The sequence below is a fragment of the Ophidiomyces ophidiicola genome (genome assembly GCF_022830035.1).
Source record: "Ophidiomyces ophidiicola strain CBS 122913 chromosome Unknown scaffold_2, whole genome shotgun sequence".
NCBI classification, from domain to species: domain Eukaryota; kingdom Fungi; phylum Ascomycota; class Eurotiomycetes; order Onygenales; family Onygenaceae; genus Ophidiomyces; species Ophidiomyces ophidiicola.
Window position 1 is genome coordinate 1,129,814 of NW_026054642.1, and position 22,501 is coordinate 1,152,314.

At 54.7% G+C, this 22,501-nt stretch overlaps 7 protein-coding genes across 7 annotated transcripts; 2 read left to right on the forward strand and 5 right to left on the reverse strand.

Annotated features, from left to right (window-relative positions):
* Positions 1 to 1,055: 1,055 nt before the first annotated feature.
* Positions 1,056 to 4,442, forward strand: SET2 (histone methyltransferase set2; the record flags this gene model as incomplete). Its single annotated transcript, XM_049250090.1, has 4 exons — positions 1,056 to 1,554; positions 1,706 to 3,372; positions 3,426 to 3,506; positions 3,573 to 4,442. The coding sequence occupies 4 exons, from the start codon at positions 1,056 to 1,058 to the stop codon at positions 4,440 to 4,442; spliced, it is 3,117 nt and encodes a 1,038-aa protein (XP_049111250.1).
* A 397-nt stretch (positions 4,443 to 4,839) lies between these two features.
* On the reverse strand, positions 4,840 to 6,083 carry TIF6 (Eukaryotic translation initiation factor 6; the record flags this gene model as incomplete). Its single annotated transcript, XM_049250091.1, has 5 exons — positions 4,840 to 5,188; positions 5,262 to 5,450; positions 5,525 to 5,611; positions 5,882 to 5,953; positions 6,049 to 6,083. 5 exons carry the CDS (start codon positions 6,081 to 6,083, stop codon positions 4,840 to 4,842), a joined length of 732 nt encoding a protein of 243 aa, XP_049111251.1.
* Positions 6,084 to 8,470: 2,387 nt separating this feature from the next.
* LOZ57_000999 (uncharacterized protein) lies at positions 8,471 to 9,229 on the forward strand (the record flags this gene model as incomplete). The annotated part of the gene is made up of 3 exons (XM_049250092.1): positions 8,471 to 8,662; positions 8,731 to 8,847; positions 8,903 to 9,229. The coding sequence occupies 3 exons, from the start codon at positions 8,471 to 8,473 to the stop codon at positions 9,227 to 9,229; spliced, it is 636 nt and encodes a 211-aa protein (XP_049111252.1).
* A 607-nt stretch (positions 9,230 to 9,836) lies between these two features.
* Positions 9,837 to 12,911, reverse strand: LOZ57_001000 (uncharacterized protein; the record flags this gene model as incomplete). The annotated part of the gene is made up of 4 exons (XM_049250093.1): positions 9,837 to 11,198; positions 11,259 to 11,363; positions 11,426 to 12,780; positions 12,836 to 12,911. The coding sequence occupies 4 exons, from the start codon at positions 12,909 to 12,911 to the stop codon at positions 9,837 to 9,839; spliced, it is 2,898 nt and encodes a 965-aa protein (XP_049111253.1).
* A 1,473-nt stretch (positions 12,912 to 14,384) lies between these two features.
* On the reverse strand, positions 14,385 to 15,851 carry LOZ57_001001 (uncharacterized protein; the record flags this gene model as incomplete). Its single annotated transcript, XM_049250094.1, has 1 exon — positions 14,385 to 15,851. The coding sequence occupies one exon, from the start codon at positions 15,849 to 15,851 to the stop codon at positions 14,385 to 14,387; it is 1,467 nt and encodes a 488-aa protein (XP_049111254.1).
* Positions 15,852 to 17,469: 1,618 nt separating this feature from the next.
* LOZ57_001002 (uncharacterized protein) lies at positions 17,470 to 18,932 on the reverse strand (the record flags this gene model as incomplete). The annotated part of the gene is made up of 3 exons (XM_049250095.1): positions 17,470 to 18,201; positions 18,267 to 18,797; positions 18,900 to 18,932. 3 exons carry the CDS (start codon positions 18,930 to 18,932, stop codon positions 17,470 to 17,472), a joined length of 1,296 nt encoding a protein of 431 aa, XP_049111255.1.
* A 2,313-nt stretch (positions 18,933 to 21,245) lies between these two features.
* Positions 21,246 to 22,247, reverse strand: LOZ57_001003 (uncharacterized protein; the record flags this gene model as incomplete). The annotated part of the gene is made up of 1 exon (XM_049250096.1): positions 21,246 to 22,247. One exon carries the CDS (start codon positions 22,245 to 22,247, stop codon positions 21,246 to 21,248), a length of 1,002 nt encoding a protein of 333 aa, XP_049111256.1.
* Between the last annotated feature and the right edge of the window lie 254 nt (positions 22,248 to 22,501).

Here is a 22,501-nt window from a genome sequence, read left to right on the forward strand (position 1 = left end):
AGTTGCCGCTTGATTTTCCTCCAACCTTCACCTTCTCCCTCACATTTCTCCTCTCTCCTGGCATCTGTCGCCAGTTGAATCGCTTGTTCCCAACAAAACCAAAACAAAACACAAAAAAAGAAATAGTTGCAATAGGAATAAATGACAATGAGATTGGCTGCGAGCCCCTGATGGCCGTACTTTTGTGCCTCCAATTTGTGGCTGCGATAGAAACCCAGCGGCCGCATAGCCTGGTCGCCCAGCTGGGCTGTTTCTTGTGATCTTGTCTTCTTTTGCCCACGCATGGTGGTGAGAACGGGCGTTTCAGATATCCATTGGAAGAGGAGGGCAAAGGGGATCGCATCCACGTCGCTCCGCCGCGCACTCTGATCCAGCGCGCGAGCTGCGCTTTTACTGTTTCAATTTTTTTTTTCCTCCCATCAGGCGGTTGTTGCGGACGTCAAACCCTTCAACCCTTCCCTCCCCTGGGCGGCGGCACACCCGCCTCACCGAAGCCGTCGGGACGCTGCTGGCGCGCGCCGGTGCCTCGCCCGTCTCTATTGTGCTCCTGTTTCGGGGCCGGAGATCTCCCATTGTGAGAAGCCATCGATTCATTTGTTGCCTGGGGGCCCTCGCAAGGTTTGGCGGACGGCCCTTGTGTTGCCCGTCCACGCTCCCCCTCAGCCCTTTTTTTTTTGCTTCCAGCCATCCATCACCCGCCACTCTGCTTCGCTCGTGCAGGCACAGTAATTGCTCGCGCTGCATCATTCAAGCAACGGGAATCGTCTACGTGCTGCCTGTGTCGACGTGCTGTTGGGCGCCGGAAGCGAGGTCCGCGCCCGTTTCGCGGGCATCAGGTTTCGGATTCTTGGCGCTTTCTCTTTTTTTTCCTTCCACGGAATCCGCATTCGAGCTTTCAACCCGCCTCCCAACCCGCCGCCACGACCGACTGGCCACGCCGGTTGCGAGCGCACAGGGCGTTCCCTCTCCCCGGCTAAGGGACGCAGCATCGTCTAAGCTCGCCAGTAGTAAGTAGTGTTGTTGTTGTTGTTGTTGTTGCATGTGCATGTCCAGCCATGGCCGGCCGTGACCACGATGACGCCCGAATAGAAACCGTAAAGGATGCCGTGACCGACATGAAGCTGGAGCGACAGTCGTCGGCGGACAGCCTCGCGCCGCCGAACGGTGTGCCCGACTCCATCGCCCCCAGGCCCGAGACCAACGGCGTCTTCGAGTCTGCCAGCAGCAAGCCCAGCACCCCGCGCCTGAAGCCCGCCGCTGCTGTCTCCAAGCCTAGGAGCCGCCCCAGCAATTCGGCGGCCGTCAAGGATGAGCTTGTGGACGAAAAGGTGGGCGGCGACATCGCAGTCAAGCAGGAGCCCGGCCAGCCGCTCAAGCTGACCCGGTCTGCGTCGCAGAAGCTGCCGTCGAGGGCTGCGCCGTTGTTCGATCATCTCGACGACGTCACGGCCGAGGCCTCGGGCACGTTCCAGGTGATCGAGACGTGCACGTATGCAAACAAGTACATGGGATACACCGAGCATGCAATGGACTGCGATTGTGCTGAGGAATGGGGTGAGTTGCTTATGCCGTCCTTTTCAATGCTACAGAGTACATGTGAAGCTTGCTCGGCCGTGGTTTTTGTTTGATTCTATATCCAGAAGTTATTACGAGGAAGAAAAACAAAAGTCTCTAGTTATAGTGGGATGCTAACAGCGATATCTAGATCCGGTGACATCCAAAAATGCCGCCTGTGGCGAAGATTCTGACTGTATCAATCGCGCCACGAAAATGGAGTGCGTGGGTGATCGTGGATGCGGTGATTCCTGTCAGAACCAGCGATTCCAGCGACAGGAGTATGCTCAGGTGTCCGTTATCAAAACCGAAAAGAAAGGCTACGGACTTCGAGCGGATGGCGACTTGCGCCCGCACGAATTCATATATGAATATATCGGAGAAGTCATCAACGAAAACCAATTTCGCCGTCGCATGTTGAATTACGATGAAGAAGGCATCAAGCATTTCTACTTCATGTCTCTCAACAAGGGAGAGTTTGTCGATGCCACGAAGAAGGGAAACCTGGGCCGCTTCTGCAATCACTCCTGCAATCCGAATTGCTACGTGGATAAATGGGTTGTCGGCGAGAAGCTTCGGATGGGCATCTTCGCCGAACGACACATCAAGAGCGGTGAAGAGCTGGTGTTTAATTACAATGTTGATCGCTATGGTGCCGACCCACAGCCCTGCTACTGCGGCGAGCCAAATTGCACGGGTTTCATCGGCGGGAAGACCCAGACGGAGCGTGCAACGAAACTGTCTAATGCAACGATTGAGGCCTTGGGAATTGACGATCCGGATAGTTGGGACACCGCCGTTGCCAGGCGGCCGCGGAAGAAGAAGGCGGTTGATGATGATGAGGAATATGTTGATAGCTTGCAGCTCAAGTCTTTGGACGAAAATGGTGTCACCAAGGTTATGGCAGCGCTGATGCAGTGCAAGGAGAAGTGGATTGCCGTCAAACTGCTTGGCCGTATCCAGCTGTGTGAAGATGAACGTGTCCGCCACCGGGTGGTGAGGATGCACGGTTACCAGATCCTGAATTCGCAACTAAACGCCTGGAAGGAAGACTTCAACGTTGTTCTGCAGATCCTCGATATTCTCGACAAGTTTCCGCGGCTGACACGGAACAAGATCATTGATTCGAAGATCGAAGAAACCGTGAAACCGCTGAAAGAATGTAACGACGAGCGAGTGGTGGAGAAAGCTACGGCGTTGCTGGAAGTCTGGGCTGCTCTAGAAGTTGGCTATCGTATTCCTCGGATGAAACGAGATCCTTCAACGATCAACAACACCCCTAGTATCACTCGTTTCCAACGTCGTGATGCAAAGGAAGAGCGCAAGCCCAAGGTCGAGTCCAAAGCTAAGTCCAAGTCGAGATCTCGATCTCGATCGCGGTCGCGATCAGTCGATGTCACCCGAAACGCTCCCCGAGGGCCTGCCGCCCTCACCCGTGGCGGGAAGAGCAGTACAGGTCCCTATCGCCCCGGCCCTCGACCTTTCCGACGACCATTCAACCCGCTTCCTCAGGGCTGGTTTGCGGCTGAGTCCAACGGGCGCACGTATTACTACTCGAGCAACGGAGAGACGACATGGGTGCGACCAACGGCGCCGGCAGCACAGCCACCTCCGCCGCCCAAGCGCGAATCGAAAGAGAAGACCCTGCAGGATATCATCGATGGGATCATGAACGCGAAGGAAAATACTCCGAAGGCGAAAGACGTATCCGCGACACCGGCTACCCCTGCTGACGCAAAGAAACCCGAACAGAAAGAGCGCAGGGAGAAATGGCAGTCATATAGTGAAGAGAAACGGAAGAAATTATATGAAAATACGGTATGTGTGGCGAGTCTACCAACGTTTCTACGACTGATACTTACTGGACTTAGCTGTTTCCTCATGTTAAGTATGTGGTGGACAAATTCAAACATAAGCTCCCTAAAGACGACCTGAAGCGTTATGCGAAAGAGGTATGTATTGACTACACATCTACTTGTTTTCTTCCTCCTCGACAATGGCTGATATGTCTCCTCCAGGTTGCGAAAAAACTTGTCAATTCGGATTTTAAAAATAACCGAGTCAACGACCCCACAAAGATCAGCGAAAAGCAGATTAAACAAGTGAAAAAGTTTTGCAAAGAATACTTTGACAAAGCCGTCGCTAAGCACCGAGCTTACGACGAGAAAAAAGCAGGACAGAAAACTAAAGATGGCGACAAGCCTGCTACATCTACATCAACAACGACAGAAGTTAAGAAGAATCTATCCGTTTATGAAAATGGTACAAAAGTAAACGACGAAGATAGCGACGATCAGCTATCCGATGCAGAGCCGGACAACGCTGCTGAGGACTCGACGCACCGCGATGGATTGAAGCGAAAGCGCGCCGACACCAGCAGTTTCGACGACGACACCAGCAGCCAGAATAAGAATGCCGCCGTATCTCCCTCCAAGCGACTCCGCTCGTCCACCTCACCACCACCATCATCATCATCCGCCGCCATACCTCCCCCTCCCCCTCCTCCGCCCATTAGCCCCGGCAGCGCAGCCCTAGAAGACGGATACGGAGATCCCCTCAAACGCAAGCGCAGCGAGGATTTCGACGACGATGACTTCGAGAATACTTCCCAGTCTCCTGGCAAACGCCAGCGGTCCGAAACCCCGCCGCCACCTCCACCCCCTCCCCCGCCGGGTGGTCCTCCTCCAGGTGAAGATGGAAATGAAGAGTACGAGGAGGAGGACGAGGAAGCGCAGCAGGAGCTGGAGAGGGGAGAAGGAGAATATGATCCCGATGAGCGGCTTGAAGATAATGACCATGCGGCCGCCTGTCGTTCGGCTTTACTGCCGCAGTCGATATCTCTCCATAACTTACATTCCGAGGAAGCGGAGAGGGACGCATATTCATGATACAAGCGTTCCATGCTCCTCTGTTTATATTTCTCCTCCCTCTGGCCGATACTGTATATCCTCAGCACTCACCTTCAACCTACTTCTTGTAATGTCTTAGCGAGCCTGCTATAGGGCCTATTATTTTTTTATTTTTGTATTTTTTCATCGGTTTTTTTTTCTACTTTTCACCGCTTGGGAGCGTTTTTAACACTGAAATCTTGACTGGCAGGGCTCATTAGATAAATCAACTTATTTACTATCACTGCTTTCAGGTCGAGAACGAGGTTAGGCGCCGGACTGACTTTCTGGACATTCATGTCTCTATTGTGATCATCGTTGAAGAATTAACGAGTCTAGGTAAAAAGGTATCAAGAATGAAGAACTAGGTATATGCATCCCAGCCAAGCTCGCCCACTCAGTAAAAGCTCTCCACCAGACTCTCCTTATTCACATTCCCCAGCCCGGACGCCTCACCAAGCCTAAACACGCTCTCGACCACACTCAGCTCCGTCGCCGTGGTATCCAGCCCCGTGACCGCGAGCCAGTCGTTCACCACCATGCCGGCACCCACGACGGCAGACCCGCGGTTCACGCTGCCGGCCACGAGCGGCACCTGGAGGAGCGAGGAGAGTTCGTCTTGGTCTTGGATGGAGGTTTTGGGATGCACGATGCCGCCCTGGTTGGAGAGCGCCATGTACGAGCCGGTGAGCACGTTGTCGGCGATGGTTTGTCGGAAGACTTCGACGCCGAGGACGTCTGATATTCTAGAAGGGCGAGTTTGGTACGTTAGCGAAAGCGATAGGGAGGAGGAGACAGGGAGGAAAATGGGGTGCTTACATTTCTTCGGTTTCGCGCTCTAGATCAGGATGCACGAGGGCGACGTGGTCGTTGCAGCATATCACGTTGCCTAGCGCCGATAACCGCTCCTCTACACGTTGTATCTTGACGGAATCTGGGATGGAGTTTCGGAGATGTTGGAGCTCTTGGTCGGTAGTTGTGGTAGGGACTAGTAGGCCTTTTCGGTTGCTGTGCGCCACGGTGCATGTCAGAAACATGGATGCATAATAACCCGCGCAAGGAAGGGGGAGTGTTTGGCCTACCCGGCTGTTAACCGTCCGACAATCCGTGTGCCTGCGATGGTCGCATGGCAAATGGGAATGACGTCCTGCAATTCGGATTCGAATACACTATATCGACGCCGGGATAGATTAGCCGTCTGGTGCCACTGTTTGACTTCGTATGGGATATATGCGTGGTTCTAGCTGAAGGCAGTCCTGTCAAGCCATCCACAGCAGCTTGCATATGCCGCACAACATGGACACATGCTCGTACGCCTCGAGTCGTAAGGAATACAGTCTGGCCACAGGCTCATTCCGATAACAATTCACTTCTCCTTATTGTTGTCTCTTGGAAGTTTTTCTCTGCGGCGCAAGACCGGGGTGGGTAGAGAGACCAACCTGTAAAAGTTCTCCGAGCCACCGATCGCCACAATCGCATAGGAATTCGTTAACGTCGCAAAGACGCCGACTCTACACACCGCCGTCGAACAATCGCCCGTTAGCTTAAACAGTCCTCGAGCAACAAAAGGCGCAAGGAAGACTGAAAAAAAAGAAAAGTAACTAACTCATTCGAATTCTCAAACTGCGCGCGCACAGCCATGGTCGAGTCGTAGGGGGTTATCGGCTGATCTTTCTTCTTTTGCTGTTCTTCCAGGGTTAAATGCAAGAGGATACGGTAGGAATAGTATAGGAATGCAATTGCTCGCGGCGGGGGTATTAATGCTTGGTTGGTAGTGTTTTTTTCCCGCGAACGCAAAGGTTGGTGGGTTAAGAAGCTTAATGGCGGGGGAGGTTGCGTTGAGGGCGGGAAACGGAAAGCAGAAGCCACCAGGTATTATACTACGCTTCTAGATTTGATTTCCGGCTTTGTAGCGAGGAGAACTTGTTTAAGATGGTGGGTTATCTGTATTTTATAAACACAGCTCGGTTTCTTTGCATGGACAGGATTTTATTATGTTTTTTCGTGATATGATGCAAGGTGAGTCATGGGTGGGCTTGGAAGCTTTGACGACAGATGAGCAATACGCGATCGATGGCAAGACGGACGACCATAGACGGCGCCCTGACTCACGCATTTTAGCAGAACCGTCTCGCTTAACTACGCCTCGATGCTGGTACGACCCGAGTTACTAGGTAGGTACTCCGAAGTCTTGTCTACCAGCGAATACAAAGTCCTGTCGAGGCGGTCTCTGCAGCGGACGCAGTGTGTCGGGTTCTCGGCCCCAAGTTTTTCCGCGAGTGCCTCTTTGATCGAATGGCGACTGTAGCTTCGAAGACGACCAAAAGATGTTCTTGAAAGGGAACAATATTACTTAGCCACGCCCTTGGTGTTACGGTCGATCGAATATACAAAGCCGTTCTTGCAGTCTCAGGGCTGCTCGGATGGGCGAAGAACCCTAATTCAACACCCCCAGTCTCCCTCACTCCTGAGCAAGCCATCCCCGCATCACTGCTATCTGATCACATTCAACAGTCTCAGAATCAAATCGCAACCTGACTTGGCTCCTAGGATTGAATAGAATGCAGCCCAGCAGCTCACTGAACATCTCTCCGGCTAGATCACTGTATGCAGCAATACACTGATCCGCATTCATTCCAAGTCAGCCGTGCCTGATCGCAATGCGTCTCTTTTTTCAGCTACGCCAGCCATATCGCCCAAGGAGCATAGCAACTCGCCCATCAGTGCCAGTGCCTCCCATGGGATTAAAGATCTCACAAGGCTTCACCCGATCCAGGGTATCTTTTTGTTCGTTCTTCAGTCAATCCATGGTGCTTTGCAAAACGTAGGGTCGGGAAATCCAAGGTGATTAACCGAAGCTGAGCCACCAGTTTGGGGAAGATAAAATTACGGAATCACCGCCATGCGGGAGTGAAGCATGGGGGGAGGAGCCACAGCCTGACACGTACCAAGAAGCAGCAGCAGTAGCAACAGCAGCGGCGCCAAATCCAGAAAGGTACAAATTGTCTTGAAATTTTTGGAGCAGATACCTAGAGAGAAACAGGCAGCTTGTACCGAGAAAGGTTGAGGACCTCCAATTCTGCTGCGACCGAGTGGGTGGTGGAGTAATGCGAAAAGAAGCTGGTCTAGAACACGCCTGGCTCCGCGAGGGACAACGTGCAGCGGGCCGTGTTGTCGAGGGGGCTAGGTTCGCCGGCCGTGTCTGGTGGCCATAGCTTGCTCCACAGCCGTAGCTGTTGTGCTTGCGCTTGGATATAACGCAAATCAGCAAAGTCTCACTAGGATGTCGCCATGTAGTTGAACAGTCCCCGCCATAGCGTCACTGTGAGGGCCTATCCCGCTTTTCAGTGCATGATCTTACGTTGGCCTTCTAATAATATCGATTAGATGGCTCGATGCTGCAGATATCTTGGTGCCATAAGATGAATCCACACGCTCTCATTCCCAGGATTATCTACTAAGAGCTCTGTTCTCGTTGCCATGCTGCGGTCAGCTTGCGCGGCAATGCGCTGCAAATGCTTTGGAGTTCTAAACTCTGCCTGGTCTGCCCCAAAGTTTTTGCGAGCCACAGAACGCCCCCCAATCCTCTAGGAATCCTGGCAAATCCTACAACTCTCTGGCTGCTTTGCCCGACGAGCTTGACTCTATTCTCATAGTTAGTACCTAAATATTCATAGAATCTCCAAGATTAATAACCAATCAATAAAAGTGTTTTTCGGGAGGCAACCTTATTGCGAACTTCGAAAGTCATCCACAAATAATGTCATATAAACAATTCAATTTCTACGGCCATGATGATATTCAATTTGGCCAAGATAAACACTACGTATGTACTTGGTTGGTGCACCTTCAAATAGCCAGGAGGATTCACATCCCCAGTACAAGACGGTAGCCAGGTGAGGCCTGGATCTACAATCGAGTGTATATATAGCTGAATGAATTCCCTCGGGCTGCATTAATTATCAGGATCAGATAGTCATTATCGGATATTCTATCAAGCCTCACTCACTCCTACAACATCATTCAGTATGCGTTTCACCAATGTTCTCGTCTTGTTCATGGCCTCTGTGGCATCTTGCCAGGCGTCTGTGTCAGGTGAATGGACGGCGGCAAAAAAAATAATAGAAGGACCGCTGAAGTCCAACGGCGGGAAGGTGGATGAAGAAATGCGCAAACAGAATTCTGCTCTTTCTAGCTCAACTCTGTCTGTCGACTTAGGAGTAAGTGTGGATATACATTGTCCCCGGCCCATTGCAAATTGATTGATGTTGGGCTAATAAAAACATAGGAATTGAAGAAGCGTGTGAACGATTATAGTCGAAATTGGAAGGACATTACCACGGCTCTGGTGAGGAATATCAACAAAGCCACTGATGAGGCTGATATCTGCAAGGTTCTCCCACCGGTGAGTTCAACCCCATTTTCACCAATGCTATTCCTTTTGTTCTGACAAAAAATAGGCCATGGACGGAATGACCAAGATCATGAAAGATCTGACTGATTTCGGCCAACGGGCTGGACGACACAACAGAAGATTTATCAATCATGGCAGTGGAAATTTCCGATTCCGAGACATCAAAGCGGAGGTCGAAGTAAGTCTAACCCACTTGAACAGTGCATTTTTAAAGATTGTCTACTCGAATGGGTTAACTGACCCAACGCTTTTCGTTCATCAGCTCGTCCCCAAGCAAATAAAGGTGAAGGGAATGACTTGTGTCGACAGATTTTCTCCCACCTTGGACGCACTCTTCCGTGATCTTGCAGCGGCTTGGTGTTGGGCGGTTTGACAGGAATAATTGACAGGTTGGGCTGTGTTTGCATCAAACACTCCAATGTGCTTCAGCAATTTTGACTTCTCATTTGTTTATTCTGGGATTTTGCAGGCCATTTGTCTCCGTTTGTCTTCAACCCCATCCAATGTTTTTTTTTTTTTTTCTGTGATTTTCTCGGTAGACACAATTTAGTGAAAGAGTTCACCACAAAAATCGACATTGTACAATTGATGTAACAACTGCTGATCAACTGGAATCGGTACCAATAGAAGAGTCTTCTTATCTTCTAACATGATTCATAATCGTTTATGTTGCTAGGTAGGCTAACTAGGCAGTTTCCCTTTGGATGATGGTGGTTATGTAGTTGGTTCCTGGAGACTCTTGTAAATAGATAGCAAACGAATAAATAAATAAAAATTTCAAGACAAGAAAGCTATGCCGCCCATCCATCACCCGTTGCAGCTTAACAATGCTAGTAGTATCAGGGAACAAAAATAAAATAAAAATAAATCCACTCCAAATGTCACCACCAAAAAGAAAACTTCTCCAAATAAAAAAAAAAAATTTACTTTTCGTCTCTTTTCTTTTGCTTTGTACTTTTTTTAGTATTACTATTTTCTTTTCAGTACCGCGGCGGCGGTGGCGGCGGATGCATCTGCGGATGGAGTGCGCCGCGCGGCGGGTGGCCCAGCTGCAAGGCGTCGCGGCCAAATACCGACTGGTGCGGTCTCGGGGGCGCCGCCGCCGGGTGCGGGTGGTGGTAGGGCGAGTAGTACGGCGGTGGGTAGATGCTCTGCGGCTGGTACAGAGTTCCCGGCAGAGGGAGCTCGACGGGATGCGCATATCCCGGCGGAGGTTGCTGTGCGGACGACGGCGGAGGGGGTCCGGGCAGGTATGGCGGCGGAAGGGGAGCGGCGGCGTAGGGAGCGGGCTGGGAGGCGCGGCGGACGTGAGGGTGGGCGTGGTGAGGAGGAGGAGGGGGGGGCGGAGGAGGGGGTGGTCCGCCGGTGGAGTAGCGCAGGCCAGCGGGAGCAGGTAAGTGCGGTGGCGCGGAGGAGAATGGGTCCGGCAGTCTGAGCGCCTCGCTGAGCTTCTGCCGGATAGGCGGGAGGTCTGGAGGCGGAGGACGGCTGGCGGGGAGCAGTGGTCGCGGCATGCTGGGGTAGGATGCGCGCATGGGCGGAGGAGCGAGCGGCGGTGGCAGTTCGGGAGGTGCATATTGGTGATGCTGGTAGAGCTTCTGCGGGCTGGGAGGCGCGGGCAGGATCTGGCCATGGGTGGGCTGTGGCAGGAGAGGGCGTGGATGTCCACGCGGCGCCGGTAGGCCGGCATATTGGTGCTGTGTGGGCGCTGGTAGATACACTGGCGGAGGCTGGGGAGCTGGTTCGGGCGGTGGAGCGACAGCAGCAGCAGCAGCAGTTGTAGCAACAGGTTCCATGGGGGGAGCAAAAGGAGCGGAAGTAACAGAAGACTGGATGCTGGTTGGCGACTGAAGCGCGATATCCGCGAGAGCATTCAAGGCGTATGCTGGCGGATTTGGCTCTTCCGTAGCTTTGATCTCCTCCTCCTCCTCCTCCTCCTCCTTCTCGTCGCTGCCGCCGGCCTCTGCAAGCTGGCACGCATCTGCCAGCGCAGAAATCAGCCGCTTAAACCGTTGCCGAGAATGGACTGGCTCTGGCACGATATCGCTGTCAGAAACCTCGCTCTCCTCTGCTGCAGCTTCTCTATTCTTCTTCTTCGCCTCCTGACGCAGCCTCTTCTTTTCCTCCTTGTCGCGCCGCGCCTCCTGGTCCATGTCCTTCAGCAGCGCGAAAATATCGCCGCCAATTCGCGCTCTCTGGATGAAATCGTCCCAGCCGCTGTCGGCACGGTCATACAGACTGGCACCGCTGGGCCGTCGAATATACGAGCCGTCAAACCCACGGACAGACTGGTGTGAAACCTTGCGGTTGGTTCTCCAATTCTCCGTATCAGATTCCTCCGTCTGTCATGCAGCAGGTTAGAAAGAGGGATTCAAAGTAACAGAAGTCGACCATATATATACCTCTGTGTGGTCGTCATCTCCAGCCTGACGACACTGGTCGAGATACTGCAAAAAGCTACCTTGCGCAGCAAGAATATGCTCATCTCGCACAGACTCAACCTTTTCCTGCGTGTTCGAGAATGGTTAGCAGGCAAAGCCGATATCTAGCCTTGCAGTATAGCGCTCACCTCAAAGCCAGAATTGATCCAGTACTGCGCTGCCTCCAGATACTGCTTCTCACATTGAACCTTCAGATCATACTCTCGGTTGATCAGAGCCTTCTGCTTTTCCAAACGCGCCTCCAGACCATCCAACACCTCCTGGTACAACGGCGTACTCATATGCGCCTTGGGATCTTTCGCCAAGCGCGATTCCGACCTGTTCGCAAGCACCAGCAGAGCCGCGCGCTGGGCCGACGACACTCGCCGAAACGCGCCCTGGAGCTCCCGCTGCCGGTCTCTCAGCTTCTTTACCGCCGCACTGGCCGAGGGCGACAAATTCCTATCATACGCATGCATCCTGGGCGCAGCAGCCTTGCCGGCCGCAGCGGCCGCCTTGCGGTTGAGGGGGGGCTTTCGCGCCTTGCCTTTGCCGCGGGGCCGGCCCCCAGCGGCGCGAGTCCTGCCGCCCGCGGCCGGAATCGTGCTGGCGGAGAGCTCTGCGGCCTCGGACTGCGTTGCGGGTGGAGACATGGAGAGGGCGGACGCTGGGCGGCCCGCGCCGCCGCCGCCGCCGCCGCCGTCGGGAGTCTCGACATCGGTGGACTGCGAGGCGGGCAGATCGGTGGCCAGGGTCAGCGCAGGCACGGATCTCGAGGCGGCCGCGGAAGGAGTGTCGTCCTGCGCGTCGGAGTCGTCCGAGTGCTCTCGCTTGGGGGTTTTGATCGGCGACGTCGTTGGGGTCTCGACGCCGGGGCCTGGCGAGTCGAGGTCGTCCCGTGCGGCCGATCGTGCGCGTTTGCGATCAGACAGCCTGCGGCGGCGTTTGGGCTTCGCAGAGCTCGATTCTCCACTGGCGTCGTTGTTGTCGACAGCCTGCAGGCTGTTCTCGAGGTCGGTAGGAGCACTAGTAGTTGCGGCGGTAGGAGCAGCAGAAGTTGGGCCAAGGAGGAGGCCGGCGCCGAGATCAAAGGACAAGGACTCGTGCGAGGTATCAAAGGAGGCCACACCAGGCACACCGGGCTCCATGGAGGCGGCCTTGGGCAGAGAGCCAGCGCCGAAGGCCACATTGGGCGCGGGGTCGGTGGCACGTCGCTGGGAGAGGATCCTTGCGGACTGGCGAGTGGTCCGGGGCCCGGGCAGCTCATCGAACTGCTCCGCCAGGATCTCATCGCGGGTGCGGCGCCGTTTCTTTGCGGGCGACTGCGGCTGCGAGCTGGCAGCGCTGCTGGGGGTGCTGGTGGTGGTAGCAGCAGCAGCAGCAGCGGTGGTGGCAGTAGTGGCAGTGACAGCGGCAGCTTTGGGCCGGACACGAGCACCACGAACAGCCTTGGTGACGGCGTTGGAATCCCTTTCTGGCGTCGCAGAAGCCGCTGGCGAGGATGCTACGTGGCCGGATAAGTAACGGTTGGTGTTTCAAACGTGGAGGGAGGTTCATACCTTGGGACGGATGGAGGTCCGGGTCGGGCGCGTTGGGCGCTGGATCGTGGTCCAGCTTGCGCTTGACGCCGGCCATGCTGGCGTGCGGGCGACGTCAATTGAGCGGGCGAGGATGAGACAGCCGCGCGGGGAGGAGGAAGGGGAGGGATATAGGATAGGATGGGATGGGTGATGGATGTATGGAAGTGAGTGAAGTAGTTCGGTCGAGACAGCGAAGGAGGCTAAGAGTAGCAGGGATTGGCGGCGATGCAACGAGCACAGAGCACGGGAGACAAAGCGGAGAGAAAGAAAGCACAGAAGGAAAGAAAAAAAAGTAAAATAAAAAAAGAGAGAGAGAGAGAGAAGAAGAAGAAGAAGAAGAAGAGAGAGAAAGAGAATTACAAGGACGGGCTGGGCGGTGTTGTGGTGACGAGTTGGCGGACCAGAAGGTCGTTAGTTCGTATATTGACTGGTTGGTGAATAGGTTAAGAATAATACCAATGGGGGCGCATTGAGCAGGCAGGCAGCGCGACCGAGCCCAGGGCCGTGTAGACGCCGGACGGGCTCGGGGGAAGAGACAGGCGAGGCAGACGGCGAGACTGCACCGCCAGGCGTGTAGGCAGGGTGTGGGCGCGCGCGAAAACCAAGCCGGCAGCAGCGCGGCGGTGGATGGCTGGGCGGGCGGGCGGCGGGCGATCGGCGGCGTGGCGGGCGAGGGCTGGATTGTAGGTAGCAGCAGTAGTAGTAGTAGAAGTCTGCGTCTTGATATTCTCGTGTCGTGTCGTCTCGTCTCGCGTGCGGGCGCTAGCTAGTAGTTGGCTTGCAGGCCTGGAGCCGGGCAGCTCAAGCTTCGTTAGCAGCCCGCACGCAAGCGACAGAAGCGACGGGCCAGCGAACTAGCCACGGCGCAACTACCGCTCAGTATATCCATAGCTGCTAGCTAACCATTACTCCGTACCTCCCACCACTCGCAGCCCCGCCATCCCGCCCCTTGCAGGCGCCCGCCGTACCACCGTCGGCCGCCGTGCGACGTCCAACAACTCCGGGCCGTGACATACGAGCTGAGCACAGCTGAGCCCAAATCCTATCCTCTCTCTGCGCCCACATCCTGATCCTCCACCCATCCTACCGCCCGCCCGCCACGACGCTGCTGCCCGTGTTCTTCACCTCGCCTCCCGCTTGCGCGCGCACACATCCTACTCGCCCTCACCCTCGCCCTCGCCCCGTTCGCGCCTGCGCGTCTGCCCGCGATGGTCGTTGCGCGCCCGCCGATTGGCTCATGAAACGAAGCTCCGCGCTAGCAAGCCCGTGACCCGGTGATTATGTCATGCATTCGCTGACTCGGCGCTGTGGTCGTACACGACCGTACGATATAAAATACATACAAGAAAGCAGAAAGCTGCGGAAGAGAGGAACAAGAAGATGAAGAAGAAGAAGATGAAGATGACGAGGAATGCGAAACCCAAATGCCCGAGACTGCCAGCCCGCCCGCCCCAGAACGCCCGCTCCGTAAACAGAAACAATAATAATACCTCCGCTCCCCGTAGTTAGATCAGAAACACACGCCGTTTCACCGGCACGGAGGCAGCGAGCTCCCCCGCCGCCCGACGCTCATCTGGCTCTTCCGTCGCCCGCCTCCCCCACCACCACCACCACTGCCGCTGTTGCGGCTGCGGCTGCTGCTGCTGCTCTTCTCCTCCACAGCCTCCGCGCCCGACGGATAGCGTGATGACCCGCCTGCCGTCTCACAGCCCGCTCTCTCCTTCTCCTCCTCCTTCTCCTCTTCCTGCTGCCGCTTGTAATGCACACCCAGGCTCTGTGACCGCGGCCGCCCTCGCGACCGAATCTGCTGCAACGTGTGCATCGAGATCGTCTGCCCCGCAAACGGCGACGCCGTGACCGTCGTGCCTGGCGACACCCCCGGGATCGAAAGCGTGCTGCTGCGGAATAGCGGGTGGATATTCTCCGCCGTTGCCGCCTCCACCACCGGCTCCTCCTCCTCCTCCTCCTCCTTCACCTTGTCGTCCTTGCGCCCGCTGAACGCCGGCGATGGCGTGCCTCGCATCGTGCTGTGGCGGCACGATCCGGCGGCGCCGCGTGAGGGTGAGCGCGAGCCCGAGAGCGGCGCAGGGTACAGTGCGTCGTGCCGCCGCACGCTGCGGCTGCTGCTGCCGTGCATGTACGTACTCAGGGTGGCTGTCGATGCGCTGGCGTGCAGGTTGATCTTCTGCAGCTCGTCGTGCAGCTCGGGCACGCGCCGCGAGAACCCGCGCTCCCACCGCTGCGAGTCCGACGACGATTTGCGCGCCCCCGGCTGCTGGTGGTGCTGGTGGTCGGCCGGCGGCTCCTGTTCGCCGGCGAGGTCGCGCAGGAAATATGAGATCTTCAGCTGCGACATCGACGATGCACGCGAGCGCGGTTTTTCCGGCGGCTCGTCGCCGGGGCCCTGCTGCGTCGACCGGGCTTGTTCGATGGAGCCGAGGATCCGGTTCTCCTCGTCGTCCTCGTCATGATCGAGTCGTTTCGTGTGTCTGTGTTTCGCCGGCACTGTCGACCGGCGGCGGCGGCGCCTCGCCGCGTCGTCTTCTCGTCCCCAGACCACCAGCACGCCGAAGCAGGTGACTTGGAACACCACGGCGATGGCCCAGAGCGTGCACCACAGCGCGAACAGCAGGCGGACATCGCCGCGCGTTTCGCCGGACGAGATCTCGCCGATGCGCGTCGAGCTCCAGCGGATGGCCATGGCCACCACGGCGACATCCAGGCCCAGCACGACCGCCACCGCGATCAACGCCCGCCGCTCCTGCTGCTTCGCCACGTGGACGTGTCGGTTGAGCCGCCGCCGCAGAAAGAAGACCAGGAAGCCCTGCAGCACGCAGCTGAGCGCGCAGCCCGTCACGCTCACCACCTGGAAGGCGCCCAGGCCCGACAGCTCTCGGCTGATGCCCGTTGCGAACGCGCCGTTGGCCACCGTCGACAGCAGCGTGAAGATGGTCGACAGCGCGCCGGCCATATAGATCAGCCCCGTTCTTGCCATGCTGGCCCGGCGGCCCCGAGTACCGGGTGGGCTTAGACTAGGGGGTGCGGTAAAGAAAAAGCTGAAGGATGGAAATATATCTTGGAGTAAGGGACGGCAACTGCCCAGGGCGAAAGATGGGGGTCAGTTGGGTAGGGTTGTTCATTGATAGTCCAGAACGAGAGAGGGAGAGAGAGAGAGAGAGAGAAAAGAGTGCAGGTAAGTCGTCTCGCCAGCAGACAGGACTAATGGGGCGATTTCGGGATGACTGTGCCAGCCATCAAGGCCGCGAAATCCCCTATCTTTGAATCCTTGGTTTGGGGCCGAAGTAGACGGGCAAGCGGCCACAACAGCAACGAACGGGGGCACAATAATAATAATGGAAAAGTAGGGAGGGAAAATCGGAGCAAAAGAGATATCAAGAAGGAAGAAGATGACGACGGGCACAAGCTTTCAAAGGAGGGCCACTGAGTCCACGGGTCCTCACGCCCGGAGAGAAACAAAAACGAGATCAACAACACAGGCCGGGCCCAACGAATCCCGCCGCCAAAGCCGGAACGTGTCTAGAAGCACGACATGCCATATCCGCAGAGCGCCGGAATCCCGTCGGGAATTAACCACCGCCGCCAAATGCAATTTATATTATTGCTTGCTGGCTGAGTCAATCGTAGGAAATTAGATTGGCTGGCTGGTCCGGGGTGGGGGGCGGCGAGGGGGGGGGCCGTCGCCTCTTCTCCGTTGCTGGCATGAGGGACGCGACACGGGGCCCGGATAAGCAATAAACAATTTGGTTAGTTTGACTAGCTTAGCATTTGAGATAGAGCCCGTGTAGGGATCCTCGAGTTTGAAGGATTCCGCTGACAAAAAAGAAGATTTTTTTGGTTTATGTTGTTGATTTTTTTAATCAAAAACGAACTCAGTTTGCTTGGGGCGGATGCGACTGTTTCTAGGCGGGCGGGGGGGGAATGGGATCGATCTCCGGTAACTAGACGGGAGACCATCCTCAGTAACAGGCAGTCAACTAGTAGTTAGTTAGTATTACTGCCTGATGTCTGGCCCATAACCGCAGATCTAAAAACAAACCCTCCCGACACGAGCTGTTTTGGCCCCATCTCTCTAGCAGGTCGTCGTCGTCTTCGCCCGTTTCACGTCTGACAGCGCGCCGCGAACGCCCGCCGCCCGCACGGGCAGACGAGGCGCGGGCGGCCGGGGGACTGCTTGGCGGGTTCATCAAACTAACTTGTTGTTAGCTTAGTGAGTTAGTTAAACCGCGGGTTGGGCGGGCTTGTTATTGTGAAACAAACAAACCCTTGCCCAGCAGCCGTGGGTTCGGGATTATTATATTGTTGTTGTAGTTATTTGTTTGTTGTTGCAGGCTTGTGCTGCTTGCTGGGTGAGGATGGGATCATCTCTCCTCCGCGGTACAGCCCAGCGCGTGGGCTAACAGCGAAGTTAACTAACGGGTTCAGTGAGTTGACTACGGAGTAGTTACGCCACTGTTGTGGCTATAATGCTGCTGTTATGCCGGATCTGCACGCAGCGGCTCTTCACACAGCCCAAGTCTACAGGCACGGGGATGGATGGATGAAATGAACGAGTGAAAGGGGATGGATAGATGGATGGATAATAATGGACTTGTCTACACCACCGGCACGCTGCCAAATCTCTCAGTCATGAACGCCCGCAGCTCGCGCAATCCCGCCTGCAGCACCGCCGTCTCCTGCACATAGCCGATGCGCACATAGCCGCGGAACTCGTCGCCAAAGCACCTGCTGCCCGGCACGAACATGACGCCCTTCTCGCGCTGCAGCATCGTGCACAGCGCCACATCGTCCACGGCAGACCGACGACGACGACCATCATCGTCGTCGTCGTCGTCGAGCGGCCGCGAGAACCGCACAAACGCCGTGGTGCCCGCGCGCGGCTCGACCCAATCACATGTGCCGCGATGCTCGTCCACAAACTCTTTTAAAATGGCCAGATTCGTCCTGGCCAGCCCGAGATTCCGCTGCACCAGCCGCTCCACCCGGCAAGGGTCGAGCGCGAACGCGGCGATCCCGTCGTCCACCTGGCTCACCGAGATTGTCGTGTAATCCCGGGCGCTGGCGCACCGCTCCACGAGCGCCGTGCTCGCCGACGCAATCCATCCCACGCGGATGCCCGCCAGGCTGTACACTTTGGACATCGACCCCGTCGCGATCGCCTTGTCGTACCCGAACGAGAGCACCGACGGCGGCCACTCGTGCCGGTCCGCCAGCCCGTGGAACAGCGGCCGGTACACCTCGTCGCTGTGCAGCAGGAGAGAGTGCTGCCTGGCGATGTCGACGATTCCTGCGAGGATATCCGCTGCTATCAAGGCCCCCGTTGGGTTCTGGGGGTTGCTAAAAAGGTAGTATCACCGTGCGTTTAGTGATTGTTGCTCTCAAATCCTCATACTGCTAGAAAAACAAGGGGAGGCAGCCCGAGGAGAACCAACTTGATAATAATCATCTTCGTGTTAGGCCTGATCAGCGCCTTCAGCTCGTCCAGACACAATCTCCAGCCATCATCGCTGCGCGTCTTCCACAGACTAACCTCCGCACCCAGCGAGCTGGGAACAGAGTACAGTTGCTGGTATGTGGGGTAGTGGCATATAACATGGTCCCCCGGCTGGATGAGGGTATAGAGCAGCAGGAAATTGGCATTGATAGCCCCCGGCGTAATCAAGATATTCTCAGGCGGCAGGCTCGCACGCGACGACGACGACGACGACTCGTCGTCGCCCGGAGGAGCGGTGTACAGCAGCCGGGCCAAGTTGGAGCGTAGCTCGTTGGAGCCGCGAATCGCGCCGTAGGTCAGCTTGGTGGCGGTTGAGAACGGGGTCTGGGGTGCCTCCGGCGCCAGGGCACAGAGATCGTCAAGCGAGAGGGGTGCGCAGCACGTCTCTGCGATGTTGTATGTTGCGGTGGTTTCATACTCGTCCATCCACTGTAGGGTTGTATCAAAGAGAGTCAGCCAGTCAGTCGGTGTAGATGCTCGTCGCTACATACAACAGTCTGCATCTGCGGCTTGGAGGGGGATCATACATACTTGCTCCACAGCAAACGGTACAATCTGGACCATGGCTGCCAGGGATGTCTTGGGCGATCAATGATATGACTTCTTGCAGATAACAATCTTCTTCAGGGGGTCGTTTGGCCAGGGAGGCGCCGTTTTGCTCGTCAAAGTGCGTACGTCGTCAGGGAGGCCTGTTGTATCAAGAGTATCGATGAGGTGAACTCTTCGCGGGCATGCTGCGGAGGTCATTCATGCCCCTCTTTTGCCGCCAGCGGACAGCTTCATGTCGCAGGGCGTTCCCACATGCCGCCCGTCTAGCCCATCCCATCGTCTGCTAGTTTGAGATCGAGGTGACTAGCTGGAGGCGGGCCAAGCCGCTGCCCGTTCTCGGCGACCCCACGGCCTCCCGCCAACTTCGACACAGCTCGAGGTTTTTCCTCAGACAACGCATGCAAGCGGAGCACTCTACGGCTTGAAACTGCCGTAACTACATAACTAGCGTCTGGGACTCAAAACGCCCGTTCTCGGCTGTTGGGTTGGCGAGACAAACTGAGACTTTTTTAACTGTTTTGTCCGATCGACCGCTTCAAAGGGCGACTCCTTAGGGACGAAATGTCGTTTACCTCTAGCCGACCAAAGGAGTTTACAGAAAAGAAATACTTTGTACAAAAGACTCCCTTTATGATACGAGCTTTAAAACCCTTAGTGCCAAGTGGATGTTCGACACCGACGTTCAATCCAAAACCCGATGTCCCTGACCAGCGGCCCGAGTGAACCTACTCTGTCACCGCGACGAACGCCGCTTACGGTAGACGGGATTCTCCAAATCTTCAGCCTTGCGGGTAATATGTCCCAAGATCAGAGTTAGAAACAATATGTCGCAACCTGCACTGCACACACACTTGAAACCTGCCACTTGAAACGGCCCGATAAGGCGAAACACATTCTTCTGACAGTTCCTTGGCATGGTTCGTTTCTTCTTGTGACTGAGCACGCGGAGAGATGTTGAAACTCCGCTAGCTGAATGTAAAGCCCCGAAAGCTTTGGCAACGTCTGCCTCTGCTTTGTTTCATGTCCAATGCGCTTGTTTCTAGTTGAAGAATCGGTCTGGTTTCGCCTGACATGCAATGTGGGCTTGGATGTTGGCAGTTTTGAAGCAGAAGGAAAGTCTTTTAGACACTAGGACTCTAGAGAGACCCCGCAGCTGCTGGAAGAGTTACAGACTCCGGAACTGCAGCATTGACATCTTTGACTCCCAGGGCTGGGATAACCTGGAGTGGTTGGCATAGCAGTTCGCTGAATTTCGCAAACTCCAGGGAATACGTGACGAAAACACCCGGCGCCATGCGCTCTCTGCTTCATGAAGCATATCCCCGGTGAAACAGAATGGTGCTTGCAAGATATCATATTCTCAGTAGATCTTCCATAGAAGACACATTATGGCAATTCTACCTTTCTAAAATAACCTTGAACAGTTTCTGTCACAGTTCCGACGGGAATTCGAGGCAAGTCCTACTGTTTTTGCCCTTGATGAGTCTTTGTCAAGTCCATTCACAGGTTTCTTTAATAGAAGAGTAAAACCCATGATAACATTTCTAGCTCTTTGATATTGTAGTGTTGTTTTGAATCTTAGTGTATTAGCAGTATCAATACTGCCTGAACTCAGGTATCTATCAAACGAACTTCTCAAACTTGATATATACTGCTTCTCTGTGTATGTTAACTAGTATCTCTACTTGTCCACGCCTAGATAGCTTACAAGGTTTATTGGCCTTGGATAAAAGGCCTTCATACCTAGAGGCAATCATTTCTATCATTTGAGTTCAGCTATATTACTTGACATTCATGAGAATGCTTATTATCACTCCACACCCTATGTGCGGTTGCGGGGAGCTCTGGTGACCATGTACGAGATAACGAACTTGATATTGAGGAGCAAAACGGGGTTGGAACGATAGACAATACATCTAAGATCATTTGTCTAGTCTTTCTTTTTGAGGGTGCAAGAGAGTAATTAATGGCTAATATATTATAGGGATAAAGATGCATAAAATCTGCAGGATGATAGTGCCAATTAAAGTCATAAAAAGTTATTCGAGAGCAGAAAATCCCAAGCCAAAAAACAATCTAGTTGTCCATAGTGGTCGAGTACAAAATTCTCTTCATATATGTTGAGACATTCCCATGGAGGTATGTAGCGCTATACTCCGCACACGAGCAGGACATAGGTAAAATCCGAGGTTAATTTATATTAAGCACGACTGATCTATTCCTAAAATTAGAGTAGTTAAGTAGATTCTGTCAAATACGATATGTATAAACAGGGGTAGAATAGCGCGCATTGTATGGACTTCACTTTTGCTGTTTTATGGCTTCATACTACACAGGCGTGGTTTGCGCTAACCAGATGGGATCATGAGGGTTTGGTAACGTCCCAAGGCGTCTCAAGGTCAAGATTTGAAGATTGCCATTCCCCTGTTCGTTGGCATTTCGACGGTACGACCAATGTGCAACGGTGTCACAGTGCTGATGTCCACACTGCACTAGTTCATCTTCGATGCTGGGTTCGAACAGCTGATTTTCGACAGTCGTGGCGTTGAATCGTGCAACCAGTGTATCCGGATCATAGCTTTCTACGAATCGGGGATCGTCCAGCCGCATGTGTGGACAGACAGGCGTATCGTCTGTGGCCATGCGTTTTTGGATCTGCTGCTTGTTGGGAAGGTTGGGTTCCCAGATTCGTTGCACGAAGATGTTTGTTAGCATTGATATACCCGGTCGCTCTGTTGAGACAACAAAGCAAGGTTCGCTGAGGGTACCAGAGTTAGGGTTACTTGTTTGGCAGTAGGGCCGGCCGACATCCCACCCGCGTACGTGGTATCTGCCCTGATTCCGGAGGGATATGTTCCAGGTCTCCACGTCTTTGAAGCTTAGAGTGTGATGGACACAGACGTAAAGCACCGGCTTTGTGTAACAGCAAAATCGCACGGTAGGGTCCTTTTCTAGTTCAGACGGTGAAAATTTATCGTGGTCATGGAAGCGCGAGCAGCCGCGACAGACTAGCTTGCTAGTAAAGTCGCATTTTTCGAGAAGGCAAATATATTCGAACACGTCTTCAGGGAATAGTATTGCGCGATTCGCCCAGGAATCGCTCTGGTAGAAGAAACGTCGACATGAATAAGAAAATATTCGGGCGCCAGCGGGTGAGAGATATTCGACGATGATTAGAATAAGTTCCAGCGGGAGACCTAAAATGTGAGAGTGCTGTGACTTGCTGTTATTGCTCAACTGGCATTCATGCCGGATGCGTGCTGCCCATTCCTGCAAAATCTGTGGCTCCCGGCCAGAAGGCGGACGTAGCTGTGGTACCAGGCTCTTCATTAGTTATGTATTCTGGTGGGTGGTCAAGGTTGGTGATCTGCACGCCAACAGAGCAGGCTTCGGACGTTGGCAAGGGAAGATGGAGAGGCTTGGAACGAAGGTTCTTAAATAGAGCAGTTTCAATCCTCTATTTCGCTCCAAGCAGAAGATTCCGGAGTCGTCCTTGTTCGCCAGATGCCCGGTTTGTTGGACGAAGCCTGCTGAATGGCAGAACAGTCGATCTGGAGGGACATGCCTCCAAAACAACAACTGGC